Source organism: Pleurodeles waltl, chromosome 10 (genome assembly GCF_031143425.1).
Source record: "Pleurodeles waltl isolate 20211129_DDA chromosome 10, aPleWal1.hap1.20221129, whole genome shotgun sequence".
NCBI classification, from domain to species: Eukaryota; Metazoa; Chordata; class Amphibia; order Caudata; family Salamandridae; genus Pleurodeles; species Pleurodeles waltl.
In genome coordinates, this window is record NC_090449.1 from 111,700,953 (window position 1) to 111,727,040 (window position 26,088).

General features: G+C 42.9%; 1 protein-coding gene across 2 annotated transcripts in view; it reads right to left on the reverse strand.

The window, feature by feature from the left end:
* Positions 1-26,088, reverse strand: part of GAA (alpha glucosidase) — a 480,333-nt gene that overhangs the window by 234,257 nt on the left and 219,988 nt on the right. For both annotated transcript variants that reach the window (XM_069209906.1, XM_069209907.1), the window contains exon 10: positions 10,303-10,416. In XM_069209906.1, coding sequence (XP_069066007.1) covers positions 10,303-10,416 — 114 coding nt within the window. The remainder of the gene's footprint in view (positions 1-10,302; positions 10,417-26,088) is intronic.

Here is a 26,088-nt window from a genome sequence, read left to right on the forward strand (position 1 = left end):
TTTGAATAGGCATAAAGTAGTAAACTTATTAAAAACAGTAAGTTACTCAAGGTGTATAGCGCCCAGGCCCTTCAATTTTGTTGAGACGTGAGTTACACTTGTTACACTTGTGGAGTAATTTCACACTTGGATTTTGTTAACGGTCCAAATAAGTAGTAGACTTACACTTTTGAGCAATATACGTTTTTGGGTAAGTTAACTTTGACAAACAGGCTCTCTGTATTTAAACACAGCTTGAACTAAAACTCAGTCTAAAAGATATATGCAGAGCGCATTCAGGGGATATTCACATTGGAGTGCCTCAAGGAAAAGTTGGGTCAGCAAAAATCCTTGAAGGCACAAAGCAGCTTTCCTTTTATCGTTGACTTAAAGGCTATGTCTGCCTATCTGGTCATTGTCCAAGTTGCTTAATTTATAAAGGTTCCAATTATAAAATCATTTAAAGGTTTAAGTGTATTTTTAGGGTTTTAAGGTCCCACTTTATACAAACAATCATAGTAGTGGTGAAATAAAAGAAAATGCCTGTGCTAAAATAGACATGGTAAACTAATCGTTTTGAAAAAAAAATAAAAAAATCAGAAAGAGAATTCTCTTTGGCAAATAATTGCTCCTGAATCCCACACAGAACCAAGATATTCTGTATTTATGAATATGAGAATAGTATGAAGGGGAGAACTCTGCATTGTCTAGAGCTGTTCCTGCAAGACAAATGATAGCTTTATTGTCACCAAAATCAACTTTGCTGATCAGTATAATATCTTAGACAATACCTTAAGCAACAATACATTGAGGTAGAGTAGGTTGTTTAGAAAGCCACACAATACAACTGAGAAAGATAGAGAAGCTATTGGTAGAAAATGTGTTTTGAAGACAGAATTACTTGGGCTTGTAATTTTAGGTGAAACCGGGATCCGAAATAGGCATGGGAGAAATTTAACATACAGTACTGTATTTTGCATAATTTAGAGGATTTCACATTATGCTTGTTAGGCAAAATTTCTGAAGTAACACCACCAAGCCACACAGCATAATTAGGCCACTGTTGAAGACAAAATTATAGAGTGGGAGTATGGAAACAACGCAAACCTTAACACAAGTAACTATTGTTCGAGGCAATTATGTTCTAAGCGCTTTTTTAAAGAGCAAAATAAGTCCTTTCATCACAAGCTGGCGCAAGAACACATTTCACACTAAAATATGGTGCTAAATGATTCATCTGCATTTCAATTAATTATGTGTAACTGACTGATTTTTCCAGAATTTCTTGTAGTTACGCAAAAGCAAATTATGCACATTTTGCACACCACTAATTAGAAATTACATCTATGATTAAAGAGTATCAAAAGAATGCTTGCAAATTTGTCTTGTAAGGTACTGGGGATAAATTGTGCTTATCTATGGTGCTCTGCTGTGCATAATAAAAAAAGAACCAATCATATGCAGACCAGTCGCACCATCTCCAAAGAGCACTCTAAATATTACAGGACTTTTGGGACTCTGCTTTGTCTTGAATAAAATATGGGTTCTGCCCCACTTCGCACTTGTTTAGCGCACTACTCACCCGTTAGGGTCTCAAGGCACTGTACGTATACCGCTGTGGAACCCCTCCTGGCTTTTCTCTGTGAGGCGCCCACTCCCGGACAGCCCCAGGGTGAAGCCAGGCATCCAAGCGCTGTGAGGGCCATTGTGGAGATTAAGCAAGCTATTGCACAGAGTTACAGAGTGGGACCCGTTAATTAGATTAGCCACCGAGGCGAGAATTATCTGGTCCAAGGGAATTGAGCCCAAGAGCTGCAGAGGTGGGAACTGAACCCTGGTCCTAGGCCAGATCTCTGCATCAGGGTCTGCCGCTCTAACCATTGTGCCACAATGTACCCCACTGGAACTGTGTCGGTATATTACCAGGGGTATGGGCAGATGCCCCCGTCACAGTACGAATCCTGGATGTAGCCCAAGTAGCCAAGTGTCCTGATCTAGGTACCTGGGCACCAGCTAAGTCCTACTGGAGGTGTGGGTCTAACAGAATTCAGGTCATTGGTGTGGTGATGAATTCAAAAGTTGTGCCTCATGTGTTTTTAGTTATACACCAAATGTAATATTAATTATCGTGCCTTAAAAAGCTTGGTGTTCAGAGTCTATTGCCTGGACCAGACACAAAGGATCCACTCCACTTCTGCTATGCTTGGCACTTGGGCAGATTTAGGGCCTGGTGTTATTCACTTCTCATGCAGATATATGCACTATGGGAAGGAAGCTGAACTAAGAATTGGAGATTAGCTATTTAAAAAGGAGCAAAGAAATGGATGCAGCTCTGCAATTTGTTTTCATGCACCACAGACCACGCACCCCAATGTAGAATTACCAATGGAGGCAGTAAGAAGAACAAGAGGCTCTCATAAATAAGTCACATTAAATATTGATCATTAATCACTGTGTTTATATGCATGCCTACCTTGGTATGTTTTGGGCATGTGTGTAATAATATCAGTACTTTTGCCTTTCAGTGCTCCTTACCAATTGACTTGCACCCATGTGCCCATTCACTTATGAAAAAAAACATACATTTGTGGCACAGGTAACTTTCCTACTACCTCTTTTCCAACGTCTTCAGTTACTCCAGTATTGTCTGTGTTGCTCCTAGTTGCAGCCTAGATGTTTAACTAGAGGCAATTTTGATTCTGAAGTGTTTATAATTTATACTTCTCTTATATAGATTAAATTATTTTAGTTGTCATTGCCAGATTGGAAAGGGGACCCAACAATATAATGTAGACTGATATTGCAAAGACATACTGCCATTGAGGGACGTTATACCAGTTCAAAGCATCTTGAAATGATCATGAAGGGCTGCATACTTAATCTTTCTCTTTGATTGTCGTTTTATGTTCTGTGTACTCCTTATGCAAAAGTTTTCTTTATACGTTATTCCTCTTCTATTTTGCACCCTTTCAGTACTTTCTTTGACCTCTCTTCCAACTTGTGCCGACAGGCTTGTTTGTGTTTAATGCAAAGAAGAATTATTGACCATTTGCATAACCACAATTATATTTGTTTGTTTTCTTTAAAAAAAATGATTGTTCTCAAATATTTCCAAGTTGTAGAAGTTGTTGTACCTTAACCTTTGTTTCAGTTAATGTTGATTATTCAGATGCACTTTATTGGAGCATTTTGTTGGAAAGAAAATACTTAAAAAGACAAAAAAGATAAGAACAAAGATCACCAATGTGCTAGTAAGGCAGTGAGTCTTAACAGTAAGACCAGTCAAGGGAAAAGAATTAGGAAAGGTTGAGTTGATCAAGAGAGGGGTAGTCTAGAGAACACGTTGTGAATGAGGCCTGGAATTAAATAAGCTTTTTGTTAAGTAGAAGTGGAGTAGATCGGGTAATGGGCGATCATCTTTGCTAAGATTCAGGCTTTTTCAAATCAATGTTTGTGGAAGAAAAATTTAGTTTTTATCTTCAAGGTAAAATTTCAACAATGTTTGAAACTGGGGGTCCTCCGGTCATGTAATAGAAAAGGAAAGTTTATTCCATTTAGCAGCTCTTAATTTGAGCTTCTGAGGTAAAATTTACAGTTTATAACAATACTTTGCAATTGTCAAACATTAAATCGAGAGCAAATAAATGTGGTATGCATTATCCATATAAGAGATAAGAAATGGTTTCTTACCTGTAACTCCAGTTCTCTCGTAGGGGTATTTCCATGATAGTCATAAGCACTGAATAGTTCCGCGCGCCTGCGGGGACCCCGGAGCACTGTTGTGTAGTATATTCTTAAGTGCAATCATCAGCTCCTTGACAAAAAGGTCTGTGAAAAACACTTAAGAATAACAATGTGCAGCCTATGTGAACAGCTACACAGGCCAAATTGTTAGAAGAAAAAAACAGTTGTAGTGTAAATTTCACGTTTAAACCTCTATTTATTCTATAAATACATAAATAAATACATTCTCATATTTTATTTACACCTCTCATGAGAATAAAACAATGTAGGGCAGTGTAGCCCATAGGCTGCCATTATACAGAATGAAAATAGAGCTGTGCCTTTAAGAAAGTAAAGTCTTCCTGTTTCCCATCATGCACAGCAAAAGGCAGTTGCCTCAGTTCTTTTTTGGAGGCTATTAACCTGACATGAAGAAAAAACAAAACATTTGTTGGAGTACCAACCTCCATAATATTCATGTTCTATGTCAACTCCACCGGGGAGGAGGGAGGGTTGCTTATGACTATCATGGAAATACCCCTACGAGAGAACTGGAGTTACAGGTAAGAAACCATTTCTTCTCTCGTAGGGGATTTCCATGTATAGTCATAAGCACTGAATAGAGTAGCAAGCCCATCCCCATAACCGCGGTGGAGTAGATATAAGAATACTGAGAAAAACATGAATCATGCAAACAAATTCTTGAGCAAAGCCTGCCCAACCTGAGCATCTGCCCTAGCGTCTGTATCAAGGCAGTAATGCTTAGTAAAGGTATGGACCGACCTCCAAGTGGCAGCCTTGCATATTTCTGCCAAAGGGACATTTCTCATCAAGGCTACAGTAGCTGCTTTCCCTCTGGTAGAGTGGGCTTTTGGCCTACCACCAAGGGATTTGTTTGCTAACTGATAACATAACATTATACATGAAACAATCCACCTGGATAAAGATTGTTTAGATGTACCCAAACCTGTTCTGATTGGGCCATAGTTAATAAAAAGCTGTTGTGATTTTCGTAAGCTTTTTGTCCTGTCCAAGTAAAATTTCAATACTCTCTTTACATCCAGAGAGTGCAGAGTTCTCTCAGCAGGAGTAGCTGGATTCTGAAAGAAAGTCGGTAATGAAATTGTTTGGTTCACATGGAAGTCGGAGACTACCTTAGGTAAAAATTTTGGATGAGTTCTCATTACCACTTTTGCCGAATGAAAAACCGTGTAGGGTTCCTGAGCGCAAAGGGCCTGGATTTCGCTGACCCTACGCGCTGAAGTGATTGCCACCAGAAAAGCAGCTTTCCATGTGAGATGTTGCAGCGATGCCTTATGTATTGGCTCGAATGGCGGCAGCATCAGACGTGATAAGACAACGTTCAGTTCCCATGGAGGAGAAGGCTTTCTAATGGGGGGAAAAACCTTCTTTAAACCTTCTAGGAAATCCTTAATAATCGGAATCCGAAAAAAGGAAGTTTGTGAAGGACTCTTTCTGTATGCTGTGACAGCCGCCAAGTGAACTTTTATTGACGACAGTTGTAAGCCCGATTTTGCCAAACTTAACAAGTATGGCAGGATAGATTGTTCTCCACAGGAAACCGGGTCAATGTTGTTGTGTAAACACCAAATGCAGAATCTCTTCCACTTGCTTGCATAGGCTGATCGTGTGGAAGGGCGCTTTGCTTCCTTCAGAATTTCCATACAATCCTGAGGTAGGTTCAAGTGTCCATATTGCACTAGCTCAGGAGCCATGCTGCCAAACTCAACGATGAGGGGTTGGGATGAGATATCTGCCCTCTGAACTTCGTGAGAAGGTCCGGACGATATGGTAGCCTGATGTGTGGTTTGAGTGACCGGTGAAGAAGGTCTGGGAACCACCACTGGCGTGGCCACTCCGGAGCAATTAGGATCATTTTGGTCTGAACATTGGACAGCTTCTGGAGGACCGCCGGAATCAGGGGAAGCGGTGGAAAGGCGTAAAGAAATGCTCCTGACCAGCTTATCCACAGGGCATTCCCCAGTGTCCCTGGATGGTAATATCTGGAGGCGAAGTTTTGGCATTTTTTGTTTTCTGGGGTTGCGAATAGGTCTGTAGAGGGGGTACCCCAGAGTGCGAAAATGGAATGAACGACGTCGTCGTGTAGTACCCATTCGTGGTTCTCGTCCATTACCCGACTGAGGGCATCCGCTTGAACATTCTGGATGCCGGGCAGGTGAGTTGCCACTAGTGACAGGTTCCTGGCTAGAAGCCAATGCCAGATTGTCTGAGCCTCTCTGGATAAAATTCTGGACCTGGTGCCTCCTTGTTTGTTCACGTAGTACATAGTGGCCACGTTGTCTGTCTGGAGAAGGAGAGTTTCCGTTCTCAGAGAGGGAAGGAAGGCTTTGAGCGCAAGGTGGACTGCGCGAAGTTCCAGCAGGTTGATGTGATAGAGACTCTCTCTCTGTGACCACTCGCCTTGGACTCGAAGATGTTCCATGTGCGCCCCCCATCCGATCAGTGACGCATCTGTTACGATGGTTTGAGATGGGGGCCGTTGTTGGAACGGAATCCCCACCAAGAGATTGCTGGGTAAACACCACCACTTGAGGGATTGTAGGGTGTGAGGAGAAAGAAGGACTTTGTTCTCCCAATCGTCCCTCAGTTGACACCACTGATCCTCCAGGTTTTCCTGCAATGGTCTCATATGGAGGCGAGCATTGGGAACCAGATGGATACAAGACGCCATCGAGCCCAGTAGAGAAGCTATTATTCTTGCAGTGGCTTGAGGTCTTTCCTGCAGTTGTTTGCACTTCTGGAGAATCGATAACCGTCGTTCCTCCGAAGGAAACACCTTTCCTAGCCTGGTATCTACAATGGCCCCTAAGTAATGCAACCTCTGAACAGGTGTTGCTGTAGATTTCAGGAGATTGACTTGAAGACCAAGTTTTTGCAGCAGTTGTAGAGTCCATTCGAAATGTTGCTGTGTCTCGAGACAACTGGAGGCCTTTATGAGCCAATCGTCTAGATAGGGGTAGACGAATATTCGCTGTTTCCTCAAGTGGGCGGCTACTACCGCCATGCATTTGGAAAAAGTTCTTGGCGCTGATTTTAGGCCGAAAGGTAGAACTGCAAATTGGTAATGGCGTTTTCCGACAGTGAACCTTAGGAATTTTCGATGTTTCTTGGTTACTGGGATGTGAAAGTAAGCGTCGCAAAGATCTATCGCACATAGCCAGTCGCCCTGACGTAGATGTGGATAAATTTGGTGTAAGGCTAACATCCTGAATTTTTCTTTGCGAATCCATTTGTTTGCTGTCCTCAGATCTAAGATGGGACGAAACTCTTGTTTGTCTTTTTTCGGTACAAGGAAATATCTCGAATAAATCCCCTTCCCTTGCTGGCTGATGGGAACGGGTTCTATGGCTCTTTTTTGCAATAGGATATTGACCTCTAACTGTAGAGCTTCGAGATGGCGGTTGGCTGTTTTGGGTGGAACAGATGGTGGAGGACTGGTGAATCTGAGAGCGTAACCATGTCTCACAATATTCAATACCCAGGCGTCTGTTGTGATGCGTAGCCACTCGTCCAGATGATTTGAGATACTTCCCCCTACCGGAGTGGATAACGGAGGAGGGGGAAGCAAAGATTCAGGGCTTAGACGTGGGAGCCTGTCGAGTTGCCTGAGTTTGAGGTGTTGAACGACCCCTTGTCGACCTTCGCTGAGTAGAGAAACCCCTTTGATACTGCTGTTGTTGCTGTTGCTGGGGGCGCGAAGACATCCAGTGTGGCGACTGATACCGGTGGGTGAAAAGTCGTCGTTGATATGGCCGGAAAACCTTTCTTTGTTCTTTCGGTCTTTCCATCCCTACCGCTTTCAAGGTATCTAGTTCAGCTTTCATTCTAGCCATCTCGTCATCGGCATGAGAACCGAACAAGGTGGAGCCCGAGAAAGGCAGGTTTTGTATTCTCTGCTGCGCTTCAGGTTTGAGTGATGTAAGTCTCAACCATGCATGCCTTCTGAGCGCTATCCCGTGTGCATAATTGTGTGCGGATAGCACCGAAGAGTCAGCTGCAGCACTTATAATTTGGTTAGACACCATGGATCCCTCACCCACGACCTCCAGGAAATCTTCCCTTTTATCCTTAGGAAGATGTTCCGCAAACTGTATTAAAGAGTCCCAGAGGGCACGATCGTACCGCCCTAATAACGCAGTAGCGCTGGCTGCCTTCATCGTGACGGCTGCAGTAGAGCATACTTTTCGTCCTGCAGCATCTATCTTTCTGCTCTCTTTATCTGGAGGTGAAGAAGAAGATGGTGAGGTTGAATGCAGTTTCTTTGCCGCTACTATGACCACCGAATCAGGAACTGGGTCCGACCTCAAGAATAGAGGATCTTGTTCTGGTGGACGATATTTTTTAATAAGTCTGGAAGGAGCAGACTTTGTTGCGGCCGGTGCAAGGAAAATATCCATTGCTGGTTCAAGGAGACCTGGAACCAGTGGAAGCAAAGGTCTGGAAGATGTCCTGTGATGCAAGGTCTCGAAGATCACTGACGTCGATGGGGCAGGTACCGCCAGCGGGATGTTCAGCTTGGTTGCCCCTCGTACTAAGACCTCCTGGAACGTATTCACATCATCTATGGGGGACACTCTCGGGGACGGTGAGTCCGATAGGGTTGGAGAGTAGTCCCGTGTAGACGAAGAAGAACGCCTGTGATGTGAATGCTGAGATCTCTGTGGGTCATGACGGTGTCGAGAGGAAGAAGAGCGTCTAGAGGAATGTCCCGAACGTCTTACAGACCGCGTTGGAGTCCTCAAAATAGACTCTACAGGCGGAGCCGGAAGAGGCGCCGTAGGTGTTACCGGCGTCTGTGGCAATGGTGATTGTCGAGGAGAGAGTTGTGGAGACGCTGGAAGGAGGATGATTGAAGCCGAGGATTCTGAGGTTGTATAAACCCTCCTAGGTCTTTTTGATTGTCTCGACGTCGACACACTCCTCGACGTCGAAGTACGGTGACGGCGAGTGTCCTTCGCCGTCGATTCTTCTCGCCGTTGAGAATCTCTCGACGACGACCCTCGACGTCGCCGTGATGACGGTGAACGTCTACGACGTCGAGCACCCCTCGACGTTGATCGATCTCGCCGTTTCGACGGCGAACCGGATTCAGATCTCCTCGACGTGGAACGTCCTCGCCGTGTCGACGGTGACCCAGATCTCGACGGCGAAAGTCCACGCCGTCTCGACGGCGAAATCGTCGTCGACGGCGAGCGATGTCTCTTTCTCGCCGGCGAACCACTCCTCGACGGCGAGCATGTTGGCGCCGTTCCTTGTCTCGACGTCGACGCCCTCGACGTCGTCGGAGACCTGTGCCGTTTTTGAGCCGGTCTGGTCGGAGTTATAGAGGAACCAGTGTGAGCCCTGGTAGAAGACTGACCTTCTCCTCGCTCTGTGGTAGAATGACCACTTTTCCTCCTGTCCTCTTTCGCCTGGAGTCGGATCTTCTCCCTGTCACGAAGGGTCCTTCTGGAGAAGGTTTTGCAGATGTCACACGACTCCGGTTTGTGGCTGGATGGAAGGCAAATTATGCAGACCCGATGTGGATCTGTTTTGGCCTTTTTTCTGCCACAAGAAGGACATTTGTCAAACAGTGAAGGCATTTCTGAAGTAGAAAAACCTCAAAATTCTGTCAGAATCTAACAGAAAAAAGCAGAAAATTATCACTCAATGTTAAAAACGTCGAGTGAAAATGAAATTCAAAAGATTTTAAATGAATTTCTGTCACAAAAGGATTTTGTGAGGTAGAGCTCAATGCTTCAGGGTCCTGTCAGAAAGGAGCCGGAAAAAAGAACTGAGGCAACTGCCTTTTGCTGTGCATGATGGGAAACAGGAAGACTTTACTTTCTTAAAGGCACAGCTCTATTTTCATTCTGTATAATGGCAGCCTATGGGCTACACTGCCCTACATTGTTTTATTCTCATGAGAGGTGTAAATAAAATATGAGAATGTATTTATTTATGTATTTATAGAATAAATAGAGGTTTAAACGTGAAATTTACACTACAACTGTTTTTTTCTTCTAACAATTTGGCCTGTGTAGCTGTTCACATAGGCTGCACATTGTTATTCTTAAGTGTTTTTCACAGACCTTTTTGTCAAGGAGCTGATGATTGCACTTAAGAATATACTACACAACAGTGCTCCGGGGTCCCCGCAGGCGCGCGGAACTATTCAGTGCTTATGACTATACATGGAAATCCCCTACGAGAGAACCTATTTAAAAATACCCAACATGTGGTCTTGAAATTTACAACAGATCAGGCTAGGAGTACAACTGGAACGAAGAAATTACAAATGTGTGCAGAAGATGACAATGTAGCTAATGTGTGGAAGATCCCTGTAATCATGTCTGCAAAGTAATGCAGTGCTTATCCAAAGTGCTAAGATTAGATGGCAGCTGCACCAGTTGTACATTCTTCTGTGCGGAGTGGAGTGAGGGGCATACTTTCTATTGGTCAGGAACGGTAAGTCCATTCTCAAAAGCAGAATGTTCTGAATAAACATTTAACTGTCATTAATCTAATTACCAAAATTGTAAATGTAAATCAAGAGAAATGGTTTTGCCAAATACTTACAATCCAAAGTCCATCAAAGGGCACCTTACTGTACAGTTTTTGTAAATTCTCCAACCACCACTGATGTGTCTCTGGGTTTGTGAAGTCAGGAAAAGCAGTTAGACCAGGCCACACCTGGAATACAAATAAGGATAGGTTTACACACATTCAATTGTCTAATATCTAGACACAGATAGGCACAACTTATGTTACCCACTAGGCATCACCATATAATGCTCACGAGGGCCAATGTGGAGTTGTTTTGAAGCCATGTAATCTGTGCTATTAGTTAATAAGCTCTAAAAAGTAAAGGATGAGATCAAGGAGGCGTGCATCTTTAGAGAAAACACATTTGACTCAAACCTCAAATCAATATTTAAAATTTAGTCCACTTATTCATATGTGTTAACAGTTTCTCCAAAATAACAACATAGCTACATCCCTTTAAAAGGAAAAGGAAAAAAGAACACTTTGCAGAATGAAGATTATTTGACTGAAAGTGTTGGAGGGGGTGAGGAGTAATCTAGCACTTGCTGCATGGTTTAAAGAGCATGCAAATTGCAACATGGGCCATAATGGTTTGCATGACCATGAGAAAGGGACGGATGCAAATCACTAGTGGGGGCAAGGGCCAGGGATGTGTTAGAGTACTGCCAATTGCACAGTCATATAGAGGATTATGAGACGATACTGTGCCACTAATGTCACTAACAGATTTAAATGGATGCAAACAGGTTTGGCTGCACTTACCATTACAGAACACATCAAAACATACAACTTATAAAGGGATATGAAATCCCCAGTACTTGTTAGGGCACATTCTGAAAAAGAGGTTAATACCCACACCTCGATTTTGAGCATGGCAGGTTAGGGATTTAAAAAAAAAAAATCTGTATGTAAATGCATCTTTTTTTTATTGGTAAGTCCTAAGTTTGTCAACCGATGCTGCTGTTTTTTTTTTTTACTAAGAGTGCACGGAGGCCTGCTAACCAGACCTACGTGCCTGTGTCCTAACCTTAAAGTGTACGCCGAATTGGCTATATAGAAGTGGAAATGGCTAACTTACCTTTAAGGTCCTAGTAAATGGTACCCTGTTACCCAGGGCATGTAAGTTAAAGGAATACCCCAGGACTTGCAGCACTGATTGTGCCACCCAGGAGGTCCCCCAAGTAAAGCAAGTCCCTCAGTCTGGCACTGCAGACTGGTACAGCAGTCATGCACATCTAGCCAGACTTTGCCACTGAAAACAATGGCAAAGTCACCACTTCCCCAGGACATATGTGTATGCACATCTTTGGCTGGACTACCAGCCCTAACGGCACAATGGGAATTATGACAGTAAAACACATGAAACAACCGTTTTACTGTTGAAAGACTTGGTTGTCCAATTGGCAAGTACAGGGTCACACGCTGAACCCCTCAGCTGTGCTAACTCTAGAACAGTGCGATCAAAGTATCAAACAACTTGTTACATTAAGCCCAATTTGTATCTCAAGTTCAAATTAATGTAACCTGTTGCAATGTGAGGCTTTAGCAAAGCTGCCATTTTGGTGCCTTTAAAACTCCTGTGCGTTCCCGAGCATACATGGAGCCTGCTCCACAAGACAGCTTTCTGTCCACCTGGAGAGATGTGCCAACTACGCTCAGGAAAGAGAACAATGAGGGACTGCAGGCCAGGGAGGTGCCACCTTACTCCTGCAGGAAGCCCAAAAACACAGGCTTCAAATGGTGAAGCTGCCTTTGAAGAGCCAATGTGGAATACCCGAAGGAAACAGGGGGAGGGGGAGGGGATGCAGACCAATTGTTAAACTGGGCAGGCTATTATGGGAAGCAGAGGGGGGAAACCAGCTGCTAAACTGGCTTCCCCAGGGGCCTATAGCCCTGAGTTTGCCGCAACCCAGGGTTGGGCGAGGGAGGTCTGTACACCGAGAGAGGGGTCTTGCCATCTTGGGATTGGGCAGAATGATCTCAACAGACTCAGAAGAAGGACCAGAGAAGGAATGCCCTGTTTCACTGATGTACCAGCAAAAAGGCGGCACTGATGAGGACTGCACCTGGTAGCTAGTGAAGGGAGGGACTGTACCGGAGGTGTCCTACCGAAGGAACAGCCATCCCCAGAGCCCAGTAAAGCCAGGATAACTCCAAGGGCCAGTTAACTGGCCTCCTCAGTACAGGGACACAACAGCTGAAGAAGCCTGCTGGGGCAAGTCGATAGCTGAAAGACTTCAAGCCGCTACCAATGCCACTGTGCAGCACAAAGTTGCATCGAGTTCACTGAGCCTGGAAGTGCTGTTGGAGAGATGCTGGGACCCTCAGATGGTAAGTTATCGACCCAGGAAGGATAGCTCTTTGACCGCGACAATGGGCAACTGATAAGCCAGTGGTGACTTGACTTTAGACAGACCGTAGAGGACTTCGTGGGATGACGACCCATCAACCAAGACCCCCTCACCATCTTCATGGACAGAGGAATCCCAGTCAACCGCATCGTATCTTCAGCAACCTTCATTCCTTGCATCAGGGCCACGCCATAGGAATCCATTGCATCATGGATAGAGTGTGAAGGCAGCTGTTCTTGAGGACCTGGCTGGTCCACCTGACTAGCCCCCTGCCAGAGTTGGCCAACTCAAGTACCATTAACTGACAGCATTGACACTTACCTAAGTTTTCTCTGAAAAAGTATCTGAGTGTCCAATTTGTCCATTGTGCCAAGGTTTGCTTGTGGTTGAGTGAAACTGCACTGATTTATTATTTATTGTAAAATCTGTATCTCCGGAACCCTCAAATGGATTTTTTTCATTCTAGTGTTTACATTCTTATAAAATTACAACCTAATTTCATAAATTGGTGTCTGATTTCTTCCTCAATTAATTTGGTGCTTTCAAATGCTTAACACTTTTTCCTCTGACTAAGCCTTGCTGCTCGTGCCACACCTACCCAGGGTTGAGAATGGGGGTTTTGCAGACACAACCTACAGGACCTATCGGGATTGGTAAGTGTATTACACTGTAAGGTCGCACAACCACACTTACCCACGTCAAACGTCAAATACCTCCTTCGTTGCATGGGGAAGAAAATGGTAGTCCCTACAATGGATAAGCGAACTGCAACCCCCAAACTACCCTAACCACAATTTTTGATATTAACATACATTTGATTATATTCCTAGTGCCTAGCTAGTCTGAGCCAACAATGATAACTTACCTAATGCAGGTAACATAATGATTTCCAAAAGCAAGCTGTGGGAGTATCATTCTATCAAAGAGAAATATAGGGCAAAAAAATACATGCAGAGTAGATGGCATGCAGCAATGAAAGAATGAAGAATATGGCATGTGGCATTTGGAATTCAAAGTAGAGAAAGGCGACATCTGCTGTACAAGGAGCTGGCCCCTTTGCGTACTTTATGTGTCCCTTCTCCTTTTGCAGGATTTGGTGCAGTTAAGGACAGGTAGAATACATCACTTCAAAGCATCTTTCACTGTTTCAGAGAAGGAAAGGCTACCTGTCGCTGAACAGTGCCAGTACTGTATGGACTGAAGCTTCATATGTGCAGAGAACACACTCTTCGCTAATGTCCATATAATGAACTATAGTTCTCAGAGGGCCATTAACTCCCAAATAGTCTGGAGAGACTGTGACTCTCTCGATGATCTGGCTATAACTTCTCTTGTGACCCATGGTGCGTTTGCAAGGTAATAGTGATAAAATGTTGCTGCAGTCACGATCCTGCTGCGCATATCTCAGATTTCTGTGGCCAAGAACCGCATGCTTACCTACAGATTTGCATTGAAGGACTGTGGAATTACAGCAAAGTATTTCAGGAAGTCATGTTGTTGGTGTATACAAACTCAGAACTATTTCAGTACATCTGTATTAAATATTTTAACATTTAGGGATGCTACATTTTTATTGAGGGTTATCCTGTTATGTAACAGGGAGGATTTTTAGCCTGGGCAATGTTGCTGATTATATTTAGGGATGTCAAAGTATAAAGTATTAGAGTTCTAGTATGTTTACACAAACTATTTAGACTAGGAAGCAGCAGAATATTAACATTGATAATTATCTTGCAGAACTATCAGAGTTAAGTAAAAACTATAACCAGTCTTTCATGGTGACAACCTATTGAAGACATTTGAGGTAATTACTCAAGTCATAGGGAGAAATGTTAGTGAACATATTATTTAAGGTACTCACTCTTTGCATGTTTGAGAATCACCAGTCCCGCATCAAAGCACAGATTGTGGTTACACTGAGATATTGCTAGGGCATATCTATTCACTAATATAGGTAAGCACAGATCCCTATATTGCAAGCTTCTGAAGCAATTTATTTGCCTTTAAATATCCAGCACATTCTATAGACATCACCATTGGGCAGTCAGACTGGTGGAGTTCAGTGGATCAATTTTATTTCTTATCCCCATTCCTACCACTGTCTGTCATATTGCCTTGTACGTGAGCAGGGGAGAGGCACTGAAAGACAGTATAGTACGTCCCTTGAGAACACAAATTTACTGTATTTTATTTAAACAGTACATTTGTGATTGAGACTACTTTAAAACCCAATTATTCTGTTTCAACTTTTGCTGAGTCTTAGTTTAAAAGTGTTTAGCTGAACTAAAACAGACAGACAATGAGAGAAAAAGAAATTGAACTGACATGTTAAGGGAGCTCCAGAGATCCACAATGCAGTAAAATGTCACCTAGCACCCTCTTCTTTTTTGGCTACTAAAAGGCAGTATATCATTTGCTTCCCCCATAAGTATTCTGGCTCCCCTGCAGAGAAGGGTAATTTGTATATTAGTTTAATCCAGATATCCATAATGGAGAATGTTGTCATGGTATCTTCACTAATTTTTGGCAATTTTCATAAACAGTGAAAAGAAGAGCATGCTTCTTGCTTATCTGCCCAATCATTTTTTTTAATCACTAGTTTATTTTGTTCATATATGATCATTTAAACAGACAATACAATGTATCTAATGTATTTAAAAATCTAAAACCATAGTTCAACTAGATACAAATAACATGTGTGAAATGCCAATACTGCAACAGGACTCGACCTTAAACATTAAAAATTAACACTTTTTGAGCCAACCCAAAATGAGCTCTAAGCTTTATAACATCCCTAAGAAAATTAGTGACTACAAAAAGTTCTAGAGTCAAACATAATTAAGCTGGTCTGGAGTTACTAACACTAATCTTAGTCATCAGGAGGTACAACATTTTTTCCTAGTCTCTGTATAAAATAGACAGAAAAATTTATAAATAACGTTCTGCCAAGATTTTGTTTTTATCACAACTCAAAATGGAGTGCATTCTTTATGGGCCCCACACCTACGAAAATGAAATATTTCTGAGAAACCCAACCTATATTTGGTTAAACTCTACACTCCTGATAGTGGGACATCCTATTCAAGGCACTCTTCCATTATATTTGTAGTACTCAAGGAAATGGCATTCTACTTGAAAGTTTCAGTAATTCAAGATCTACCCCCCCACCCTTTTCCTCAGTGGATGATAATGCCTTCAGTTAATTTATTTTATTCACTTAAATTGACAACGAGTGGAATTTTGGGGCAATTTTCTCCACCACACAGCAGGAGGAGAAAGTTACTTTGCCCTTTTGTGACTTGGGTACTTTTCAATTGCATCCTTAGCCTGGATGATCAGAAGTCTAGCAAGGAACTGTTTAAATTAGAGAATGTCTATTCTTTACCCACTTGTCGCTTATGCTATCCTGCAAAATGATTTGTTTCCTTCCCACCTAAGCAACATGGAAATAAGAGTCCAAGTTGCTGCTTTCAAGTTAGTAGTTGTTTTCCAGCAACTACTGGTGTCTGATTATCCTTTCTTTTCCAAGGTCCCATTGCATAGGTTATATGTGTTCTTGGTGTTGTTGCTGCCTACAGAAGTGTGTGCTGTTGGGAAAAGTGAAGAACAGTTAGTAGTCAGACATGTAGGTGAAGATAAGTGGCCCTTTATTTGATGTCATCCAACTATTAGCTCTCCAACTGCCTTCCACAGAACACACAGCCTATGACAGCCTACAATACATCGGAGAATTCCTCCCTTGCAACCAAACAAAAGACAGCCATAGTTGTTAACATATTACAAGGGTGAAAACTGAAGACTGTGACTGAAGTGTTAGCATGCACAGCATTTACTATGATGCATTGGGGCAAAGTGAGTGCTGGGATGTGAAGCAGTGTGCCCCAAACATTTTTTTGATTGTTAACATAATATGTTCACTTATACAAACACCACAATGGAAAACTAAAAAAAGAAAATTAAAATTGAGAAATTGCGATCAAATTCCAATTTCAGAGTCATGAATTGCAATCTTTCAGATACTCTGGCTTCTTTCAAATGCATTTCACCTTGCTCAAAGAGGAAATAGCTAAAATACTGAATACCCCATTTACCCTATTTTGTGTTTCAACTGATTGTTGTTGACATAAGAGAACCCATCTCTGTATTTTAAGGCTGACCATTTGCTGATCTGTTCTGGGCTCTGTATATTTTGACCACTGCTTGGCAACTACAGAATCCCACCTCCTCCTTTCATCTCATCAAAACTAGAATTCCTGGCATCAGTTTTAGATAAATGTGTGTCTCTTTCCATTCATAAAATTTAGACACTCACAAAACCTTTCCTCTAGTTCATCCATTCAGGAACTAACTTACAGTGAGACTTTCTTTCACTGAATAATTCAAATAGCACTTTACCAGCAGTGCAGCAGGGAGATAGTCTGTGAGCAACCAACCACTCTTGAGGAACCTGCCTTCCTGTCAAACCTGTTTTCTCTGGCAAGTTGAATTCCTGCTTTAAGAGTGGGATGGAAACGTTTCACCATACCCTTCAACTTTGGGTGCTATAGCAAGCTTTGTGTGTGTATGATGTCACAGTTCACAAAAAAGGAACAAAAGGTTACTTACCTATAACTGTAGTTTTCAAGTATTGGTATTTTTCATAGATTCACATACTTGAATCATTCCTCAAAGTGGGATCTCCACGGTATCATAGAAAGCAACAGGGAAAAGACATAGGTTAATGTTAAAGACATTCAATTTTTTAGCTTATATGCATCATCAAAAAAGACCCAAAGTTCAGTCAATCAGGCCACAGCACCCTATAGAACGCTCACTACAGAGGCTCCAGTCCCTCAGATTTTCCAGCACGTGTGAGATAGTAGGGAAGAGAAACAAGAGGAGCCTCTATTGGAAGGAGGGTGGGTCCCTTGTGAATCTATGGAAGTTACCAATAAATACTGGAGAACTACAGTTACAAGTAACTTATTTTCTTCTCCAGTATTGGATCTTTTCATAGATATACACGTTTGAATCAGAACAGACAGCAGTTGGTATTTGGTAACATCAACATAACAATGTACAGCGGATGGTGGGAAAGAATTAGTTAGAAAAGGCTAACCTTGTTGAAATAGATGGTGCAATACTGCTTGTCCTGCCAGCCGCTTCACTCTTGTCAGAGGATACTAGGCAGTAATGGTGTGTAAAGATGTGCCTGCTGAACCATGTTGCTGCCCAGCATATCTCCTAAATAGGCAGTCCAGCAAAGGGAGCTGTAGTGGTGGAAACAGCTATAGCAGAATGAGCCTTAAACTAGCATGATAAGGGCTTTCCTGCTTGTCTGGGACAGAATTGGATAGCTGCTGCAATCCATCTTGCTATGCTTTGACACTGGAAACTCTTTCTGTAGTGTACAAAAAGCCACAAACAACTGGTTCATCTTGAAAAGTTGTTCCGTTGTGTGTAAATAGAATTTTATACAACGCTTTACGTCTTGCATAGGTAACCATTTTTGGCCCATAGTCTGGCTTAAGGTTATAGTCCAACGGGACCTTTGGATTGGACTCTGGATCAGTTGATAAGAGGATGCTGTTTTGGTTAAATTATAAGAATGGCTCTGCAATTGTGAACGCTTGGATGTCACTAACTCTTCCTGCCAAAGTCAGTGCCATTAGTAGTGCCGTCTTCCATGTGAGGTATTTCAAGTCTGTCTTGTGGTTCAAATGGAACGTTCATAACTGACTTAGTGAAAAACTGAGATGCTGAGCAGGGGGAGGGTACCCTTACAGGAGCAAACACCCTGAAATGTCCCTTGAGAAATTGTGTGATTTCTCTAGCTCACCATAGAGAAGGTAGTTTACTTGATTCAAGAAATCAGGATATTGCTGCTAAATACACTTTGATAGATGAGTGAGTTAAACTGGACTTTTCCAGTTTAAGATATGGTAAGATTTGTTCAAGGCTTGTTGTTACGGATGAACACATTTGTCCCGACACCAGAGTCATTAACGCTTCCCCTTGACCTTGTATGTCTTATTAAAAGGTATCAGCCCTGGTTTTTGAGAGGAGCTCCAGCAAGTTAATGTGCATTTCCTTCTCCACTGATTGTCAGATCCTGAAGTTGAGTGCCCAAACTCTTTAAGGATGCACCTGCAGCAATATTACAAAGTCTGCGACTCTGGACCCAGGCAATGTTTCCACTCTGAGCCCACCATTGCATGGATGCTATCATGGTCAGGGTCATCCGAACGATGTCGAAGAAGACTCGAATTTGCACCCATTGTCTAACTCCTTCTGCAATGGCTACATGAGAAGCCAGCAATTTGGAATTAAAGGAATGCAAGGGGACAGCATCCCCAGGAGTTACTTGTACTGTTGAACTGAAATGGACTGTCTTTTGCTTAGTCGTTGAACCAGTTGCTCCCAGGAACATTAGTGTTGTCATTGGTGTGATAGAAGTTTTTTTTTCTTGTTAACTGTGAAACCCAGCTTTTTGAAGAGCGAGAGGCAGAGGGAAGTATTTCCTGTGACCTTCTGAGACGTGGCCAGGATTCTACCCTTCCCGGACCAGGGGTGGGAACAGAGGTGGTTTCAATGCCACTGACGCCACACCATCAGGTTAGAATGATTCCCTTTTCAGAGGTTATTCTGGGGGGTGGGGTGGGGGTTTAAAATAGCATCTCGCCACTTGGGAACACGTTTCTCAGGATCCTTGGGTTCTGCAGACAGTTCAGTGTTACAGACTGGATTTTTATTCTCCTCCGAAACAGGAAGAGTTTCCTCTTCCACTCAGTTTTTCCCAAATAGAGAGCAATTTCATAGACGAAGAAATAGCTTCTCTCCTTGGCAAACACACAATAGTATTGACGGTTCCACATCCTGCTGGTTTTGTCAGCACCATATTTCTGGTGCAGAAAAAAGGTAGGGGTTACCAGTTAGTTCTAAATCTAAAATCTTTCAATGCCTGGATAGTGTACTGTCATTTCAAAATGGAGGGTATCCATCTCTTAAGAGATCTTTTGCAAGACAGAGATTGGTTAGTTCGGTTAGATCCCAAAGACACTTATTTAACGGTACCAGTTTTTGCCCCTCATTGACGTTTTCTTCAATTTTGCTGGAGAAGCCAATGGTATGAGTTCTCCGTTCTGCTCTTTGGGCTGTCTTCTGCCCCCTGGTGTTTCACAAAACTGTTACGCCCAGTGGTGCAATTCCTAAAAGAACGAGGCGTTCGTCTCATTATATATCTAGACGACATCTTAATCATGGCCCAGACCATGGAATTGGTGCTAGTGCGTATGTCTTGGACAATTCAAGTTCTACAAGATCTGGGTGTTCTAATAAAGTCACCGTCCCCATGCGATGTATCGAATTTATAGGTTTCCAAGTAGACTCCATCAAAGCGCAGTTGAAACTGTCGTTATTGAAATGCGCCTCAATCAAGAGAGAGTTACGAAGAGCCCTTGTCTCTCCGACTATATCATTGAGGTCCTTAGCTCGCGTGGTAGGTCTTTTAGCTTTATCCATCCAAGCAATTATTCCGGAACCCCTGCATTATCGGGCCCTTCAACGTCTAAAGAGTTTACATCTTCACAAGGGGCTGACCTATTTAGATTAGATTTTGTTGATGGACGAGGCCAAGATGGAGATAATGTCATGGCTGGATCACATGGATGCGTGGAAGGGCAAGGCCATTTTTGCATCCTCTCCGGATATAATAAAATCAGACGCCAGTCAATGGGGTTGGGGAGCTCGATGTGGAACGGTGGAAAAGGGGGGCCGTTGGTCCCCAGAGGAGTGGACTCTCTATATCAATTGTCTGAAGCTCCTTGTGGGAGCTTTTGCGATCCGGTCTCTTCATCCCCACAAGGCCAGTTGTTGCATATTTCTTCATATGGACAACATATCAGCGGTGAGATATATCATTCGCCTAGGAGGAATCAGATAGCAGACTCTAGTGGAGATTGCCAAGGAGTTTTGGCATTTTTGTCTCCAACATCAAATCTCGGTGACAGCGGAGTACATTCCGGGACGTTCCAATGTGGTGGCGGACTGGAATTCTTGTTTTTTGAGAGATGGCAGCGATTGGAAACTCCATCAGTCTGTTTTTCACAGTCTGACGAGTGGATGGTGCGTATGCTCGACAGATCTTTTTGCGTCCCGACTCAATACTCAGCTTCCACAGTTTTACAGGTGGAGAGAGGATCCATTAGCCCTGAGATCAGATGCGTTTCTCCAGGATTGGCCCCTGAGTCTTCTTTACGCATTCCTTCCATTCGCTATGATTCAGAAAGTACTCTCTCATGTGAGGAGGCAGAGGGCGGATATCATTTTATTGACCCCTCTCTAGAAAGCTCAATCATGGTTTCCGATAGGGATGTAATTGTTGTGTGCTCCTCCAGTTTTTCTTCCCTCCTTCCCATCCCTGCTTCCAGATCCGTTAGGTCTCCCTAATCCTCTAGTCTTACAGGAACGGTTGCTCCTCATGGCTTGGAGACTTTCCGGAGACACTGCAGGTGTCAGGTATTTCAGAAAACGCTATGTTCTTCTTATCACAATCTTGGGCACCTTCCACCCATAAACGTTATGAATCCTCTTCGAAACGATGGGTGGATTGGTGCGGTGAACGAGGTATTGATCCCATGGGCCCCCCCCCCCCCATTAGTATGATGGCCAATTTTCTTTCGGATTTAGCAACTCAAGGCCTAGCGTACAGGACAATTAATAATTTTAGATCAGCTATTTCTGCAGGACACCCTCATATCGATGGTAAACCAGTGGGAAAGCATCCTTTAATTTGTAAACTTTTGTGAGGCATTCAAATGCTCAGATCCCCCCCTCAGCCTAAGTATACAACTTCATGGGACATAGATATTGTTTTATGTTTTCTGAGAAACTGGCCATGTGATGAGGATCTCTCTCAAACAGTTCTCAGCTAAACTCACTGTTCTTTTGTGTCTCATTTTCTGTCGGAGAGGGTCTAATGTTCGAGCTCTGGATTTGGCAGGTAGAGTATTTACACCTTCTGGTGTTTCTTTCACTATTTCTAGACGTACAAAGACAGCATCTAAGTGCATTTCATATCCAGCTTTTCCTCATAACCCAAAGTTATGTGTTGTGAAATGTATAAAAAGACTATGAGGATTGTACTCGTGAGACTCGCAGAGATGCGCAGGGCAATTACTGATATCGAATGAGAGTCCTTTTGCTCCAGTGTCATCAGCTACTTTGGCCAGATGGGTCAAATAATAATTGGGAGAAACGGGTATAGACATTACCACGTTTGGAGCGCATTCTGTGTGAAGCGACATGGATTTTAAGTCTTTTGCGGCTTGTTCCAGTTTAGAGGATATTACGGCTGCCGCAGACTAGTCATCCAACAATACGTTTAGGATTTTCTATCATAAGCCTACTGTTGAGGTGGTATCTGCAGTGATGGATCAGCTTTGAACTAGTATAATCCAAAGCCTCCTGTCCAACATAGAGTAAAAAGATTTCTAGTTATCGCGTCAAGAATTTTTAATTCTATTAAGGACACGGAGGCGAGAATTATCCCACCCAGGTCAAGTAATTAATTTTCATGTTTTACTACCATTATGTGATTAAATAAGAAGTTTGTTGTTTATTCATGAAATACTGTTTTCATACCCACCCCTGTATTGAATGATCATTATCAGTTTATTGGCGCAGGTTCTTTTGTTCCTAGGATCAGACAATAAGGGCACATGAATACTTCAGGAGTACATTTGTCGATGGATGGTCGTTCCAGTTCAGCCACAGGCTACGGTTCATTGTTCCCCACTGGGACTTGGAGAATTCAGTTCGTGGATGTTAGGTTGTCTTCGATTTATTATTGCAAAGAAAGAGGAAGGACTAAGGAGGCAGAGATTTATAGGAGACGAGGCCTAGAACTCGGTATATTTTTGGACTACAAGTGGTGTTGGGAAATATAGTTTTTTCTGTTAATTAACGTTGATTGGCTACTGTAAATTCTCAGTAAAAAAAAGAAAAAGCATAATCCCCGGCTCCGTGTCCTTAATAGAATTGAAAATTCTTGACACAATAGCAAGAATTTTTTTAACTCTTCATCATGTTTGTGTTCACTTGCATAAAACTGGTCCCCAAAACACTGATCTTCATCATCATCCTCCTGGCACTTTTAAGTGGAGATCAGAGGGACTATGTGCTACCCCAAAGGGTCTTCATCCTCTGACCCCTCATCATCCATCAAATGTGCAAAAGGAAAAGGTAGAACCTTGCTAGGTGAGCTATGCACTGGCACTATTGTTTCTGTAGGTGATTTTGTTTTTACAGAAATGAGTGATGCAGGTATCAGCAGCATTTTCGCTAACAGTGCCGTTGTCATCAATATTGTCAATGAGTCCTGTAATGGCAATGTCGATGGGTGCCTTGTCAGCGTTGTCAGCAAGGCTCACATAGGTCTTGTTAACAGCAGGTGTCATCAACCATCTCAACGACGGCATCAGTTGTCAACAATGTTTTCATGATCGTCATCAAGACCTTCTTGGTTGATGGTGCCATCGTAGAGGATTCTTGATGTAACAATTGTCTTTGAGGCGCTGACGACATTAATGTGGGAGATGCCGCATAAGTGTAAGTAGATATGGCTGTGGTGGCAGTGACCACCTAAGCTGCCGATGAGGATGTCTAGAAGCAAATTGGGGGCACAGTTACCGTTGTTGAGGGTTCCGTCTATGACAGTAAGGATTGTGATGATCTTTTGGTTGTATATTCCTTCAGAGAAGGAGTTGTAGGCTCTGAATTAACTTTCTATGAGGAGAAGTTCGCCTTTTTAGAAGTATGTGGGTGCTCCTCACATTTTTTAGAATGTCTGGAAGACCCATGATGGGTCTTTTTTTAGAAGCATTTTTAAGTGACCCTGGAGGCACATTTTCAGGAGATCTCTCTCTCGAAGGAGTCCTGGAGGAGCTATCACTACCTACCTTAGACAAAGGGTTTTATTTAGATATAATCTCCGCAGCCAAATCAATAATCTCCCCTCTGTCCTTCAGAGTTTTTTTGTGAAAAAGTGTGACATACCTTACAGTCCTTAGATTCATATTCAGGATGAAGGCAGTAGATGAACTTTTGTGGATCATCAGAGTGCAGACTCTTTTTGTCACATGCCCCACATAGCATGAAGTATCCCTTTTTGGTTGGTTCTGTCACTGTAGACTAGGTAGAGTCTGGTACCATAGAAATAACTCCTGACCTGAGGAGAATACTTCTCAAAATTGAGTAGACTGTTGAAAAACTGAGCAGAGCTCAGGGAGACACCCATCACACGATGTGCAATAGAAAATCGGAGGGACTGGAGCCTCTGTAATGGGTGTTCCCAAGGGTGCTTTTGCCTGATTGGCTGGACTTTGGGTATTTGTTTTATGATGTAAATAAGCTAATAAGGTGAATGTCTTTGACATTTACCTCTATGTAGGTTTTTCACTATTGCTGTCTATGATACTGAGGGACTCACACGTCGACGACAGGGAATGATTCAAGCAAGTGAATCTACGAAAGATCCAATACTGGAGAACTAAACTTCCTGAGAACACAATTGGACTCTTATCAAACAACAGTTTTTGGAAAAACGTCCAATTGTGTAGTGCAGGGGGGAATTTAAATTACAATGATTTAACTCAAGTAATTTTGTGAATTTCCCCATCGCACTTGTTACGTGAAATTCACAAAATAACACAATTATGCCACGTCGCTTAATTACGTGCCGTTCACAGTAAAAATGTAAACATTAACACCTAGGAACAACAGAACACCTGGTGTCAAAAATTTTGTATGACATTTCTCACTAAAATAGATCAATTTCATATTTGCATTTCATGTAATTTCCTGCAATTTTGCCGTAGTTTGGCATAATTACACAAAAGTATATGCCATAAGTTTTGCACCCCTTTTATGGCAGACAGTCACAAAATGGACATGGCTTCACCATAATGAAAGGAACTGGCGGAGGCACTATTATAGTTACTTCCTCACAAACATTGCGAGGTGTTGAAACACTGCTTGGGTCACTTCCTCATAGCACTCAAATTAATGCCAAAAAAACGATTTCGCGGATGCATGTCTATGCCCACCAACAACGTACAGCAGCTATGCAGCACTCAGGTGAGTCCATGTCACCTAAACTTCCACCAAGCTCAACAATGAGGCTGAATGGTGTTGCAGAGCATCCTGCACAAGCTATGATGCAATGGTACAATATGCATCCAGAGAGATGTAACAAAGCAAATCTGGCACTGCTTTCGGACACTTATCTATATGCAGTGACTTCCCATCAGTCATTCCCCCCCACACACAGTGTTGTGTTTTAGCCAACAGGACCATATGGGCCACAGGTACGATGCCATTTAGCATGTCTTAATGGGCTGATTGCTATTTCAGGACTTTTCATATGTACAAAACCCTTTCAGCAGTAGCAAACTGCGATTACTACTGTGTAGAAATTACATTTTGAGATCCCTTAAATAGATCATTGCAAACAGGGATTGTAGGAAACTGGCCTGGTGCGTGGTGAGCACCTATGGCGTTATCGCCTTAAACCAGGTCCAGTTATCCCCTAATAGTGAAGTGTAGGCAGTGTCTAGTAAGTCAGGGCTCTATAGAGGTAGCTGTGGATGAGCAGCCAAGACTTATCTAGGTGACATACAAAGCTTATGTTATACCACTACATTCACTCCGCTTTTACACACATGAAAGAACCACACAATGTTACAAAAATAAGGGTACTTTATTAGGGTTAACACAAATACTAGAATACTGAATAGGCAGTCCCCCAACTGGAGGTAAACACACCATTATGTACCCATTAGCAATCAATAAATAGCATAGGAAGCAATAAGCATTGGTAAAAGCAATGGCAAATAGTGAGGGCCATTGGGGAGGGTCAAGCCATATACTAAAATAGTGGAATGTGAAAGTCACCCACCCAAGGAAGTGGAATCGATAGAAGGGAACTGGAGAGACCAGAAACCCCAAGAGGTGAGTACCAGAGTGACCCCCAGTGACCAGGAGAGCAGAGGTAAGTACCTGATTTTACCCAAAACCAACAGGAGGACTTTGGAAAAGGATTATGCAAGACCCAACCAAGACTGGAAGAACCCAAGGGTGGATCCCAGCAGAAAAGGACTTGCAAAAGAAGAGGACCAAGCCCAGGTCGCGTTGGAGTGTTTGGTGATGGCAGAAGGCACTACCCACCCTTCTGTGGATGCAGGACCAGGTCGATGGTGGATGAAGAAGATCAGCAGTGCAGCACAGGAGCTGAAGAGAAGTCCCAGAAGTGATGCCCCACATTGGCGGTTGAGATGCAGTCGATCAATTGTTCTGAAAAATGACCAACAAGCCTTGGAAAATGCAAAAGATGGAGAAGGTGGTTTGCAAGGCTGAAGAGGACCAGATAGGTCCAGGGGCCTCAACCCAAGGAGGGGAGTCCGGGGTGAACCTCAGCAGCTGGGAGCATCAC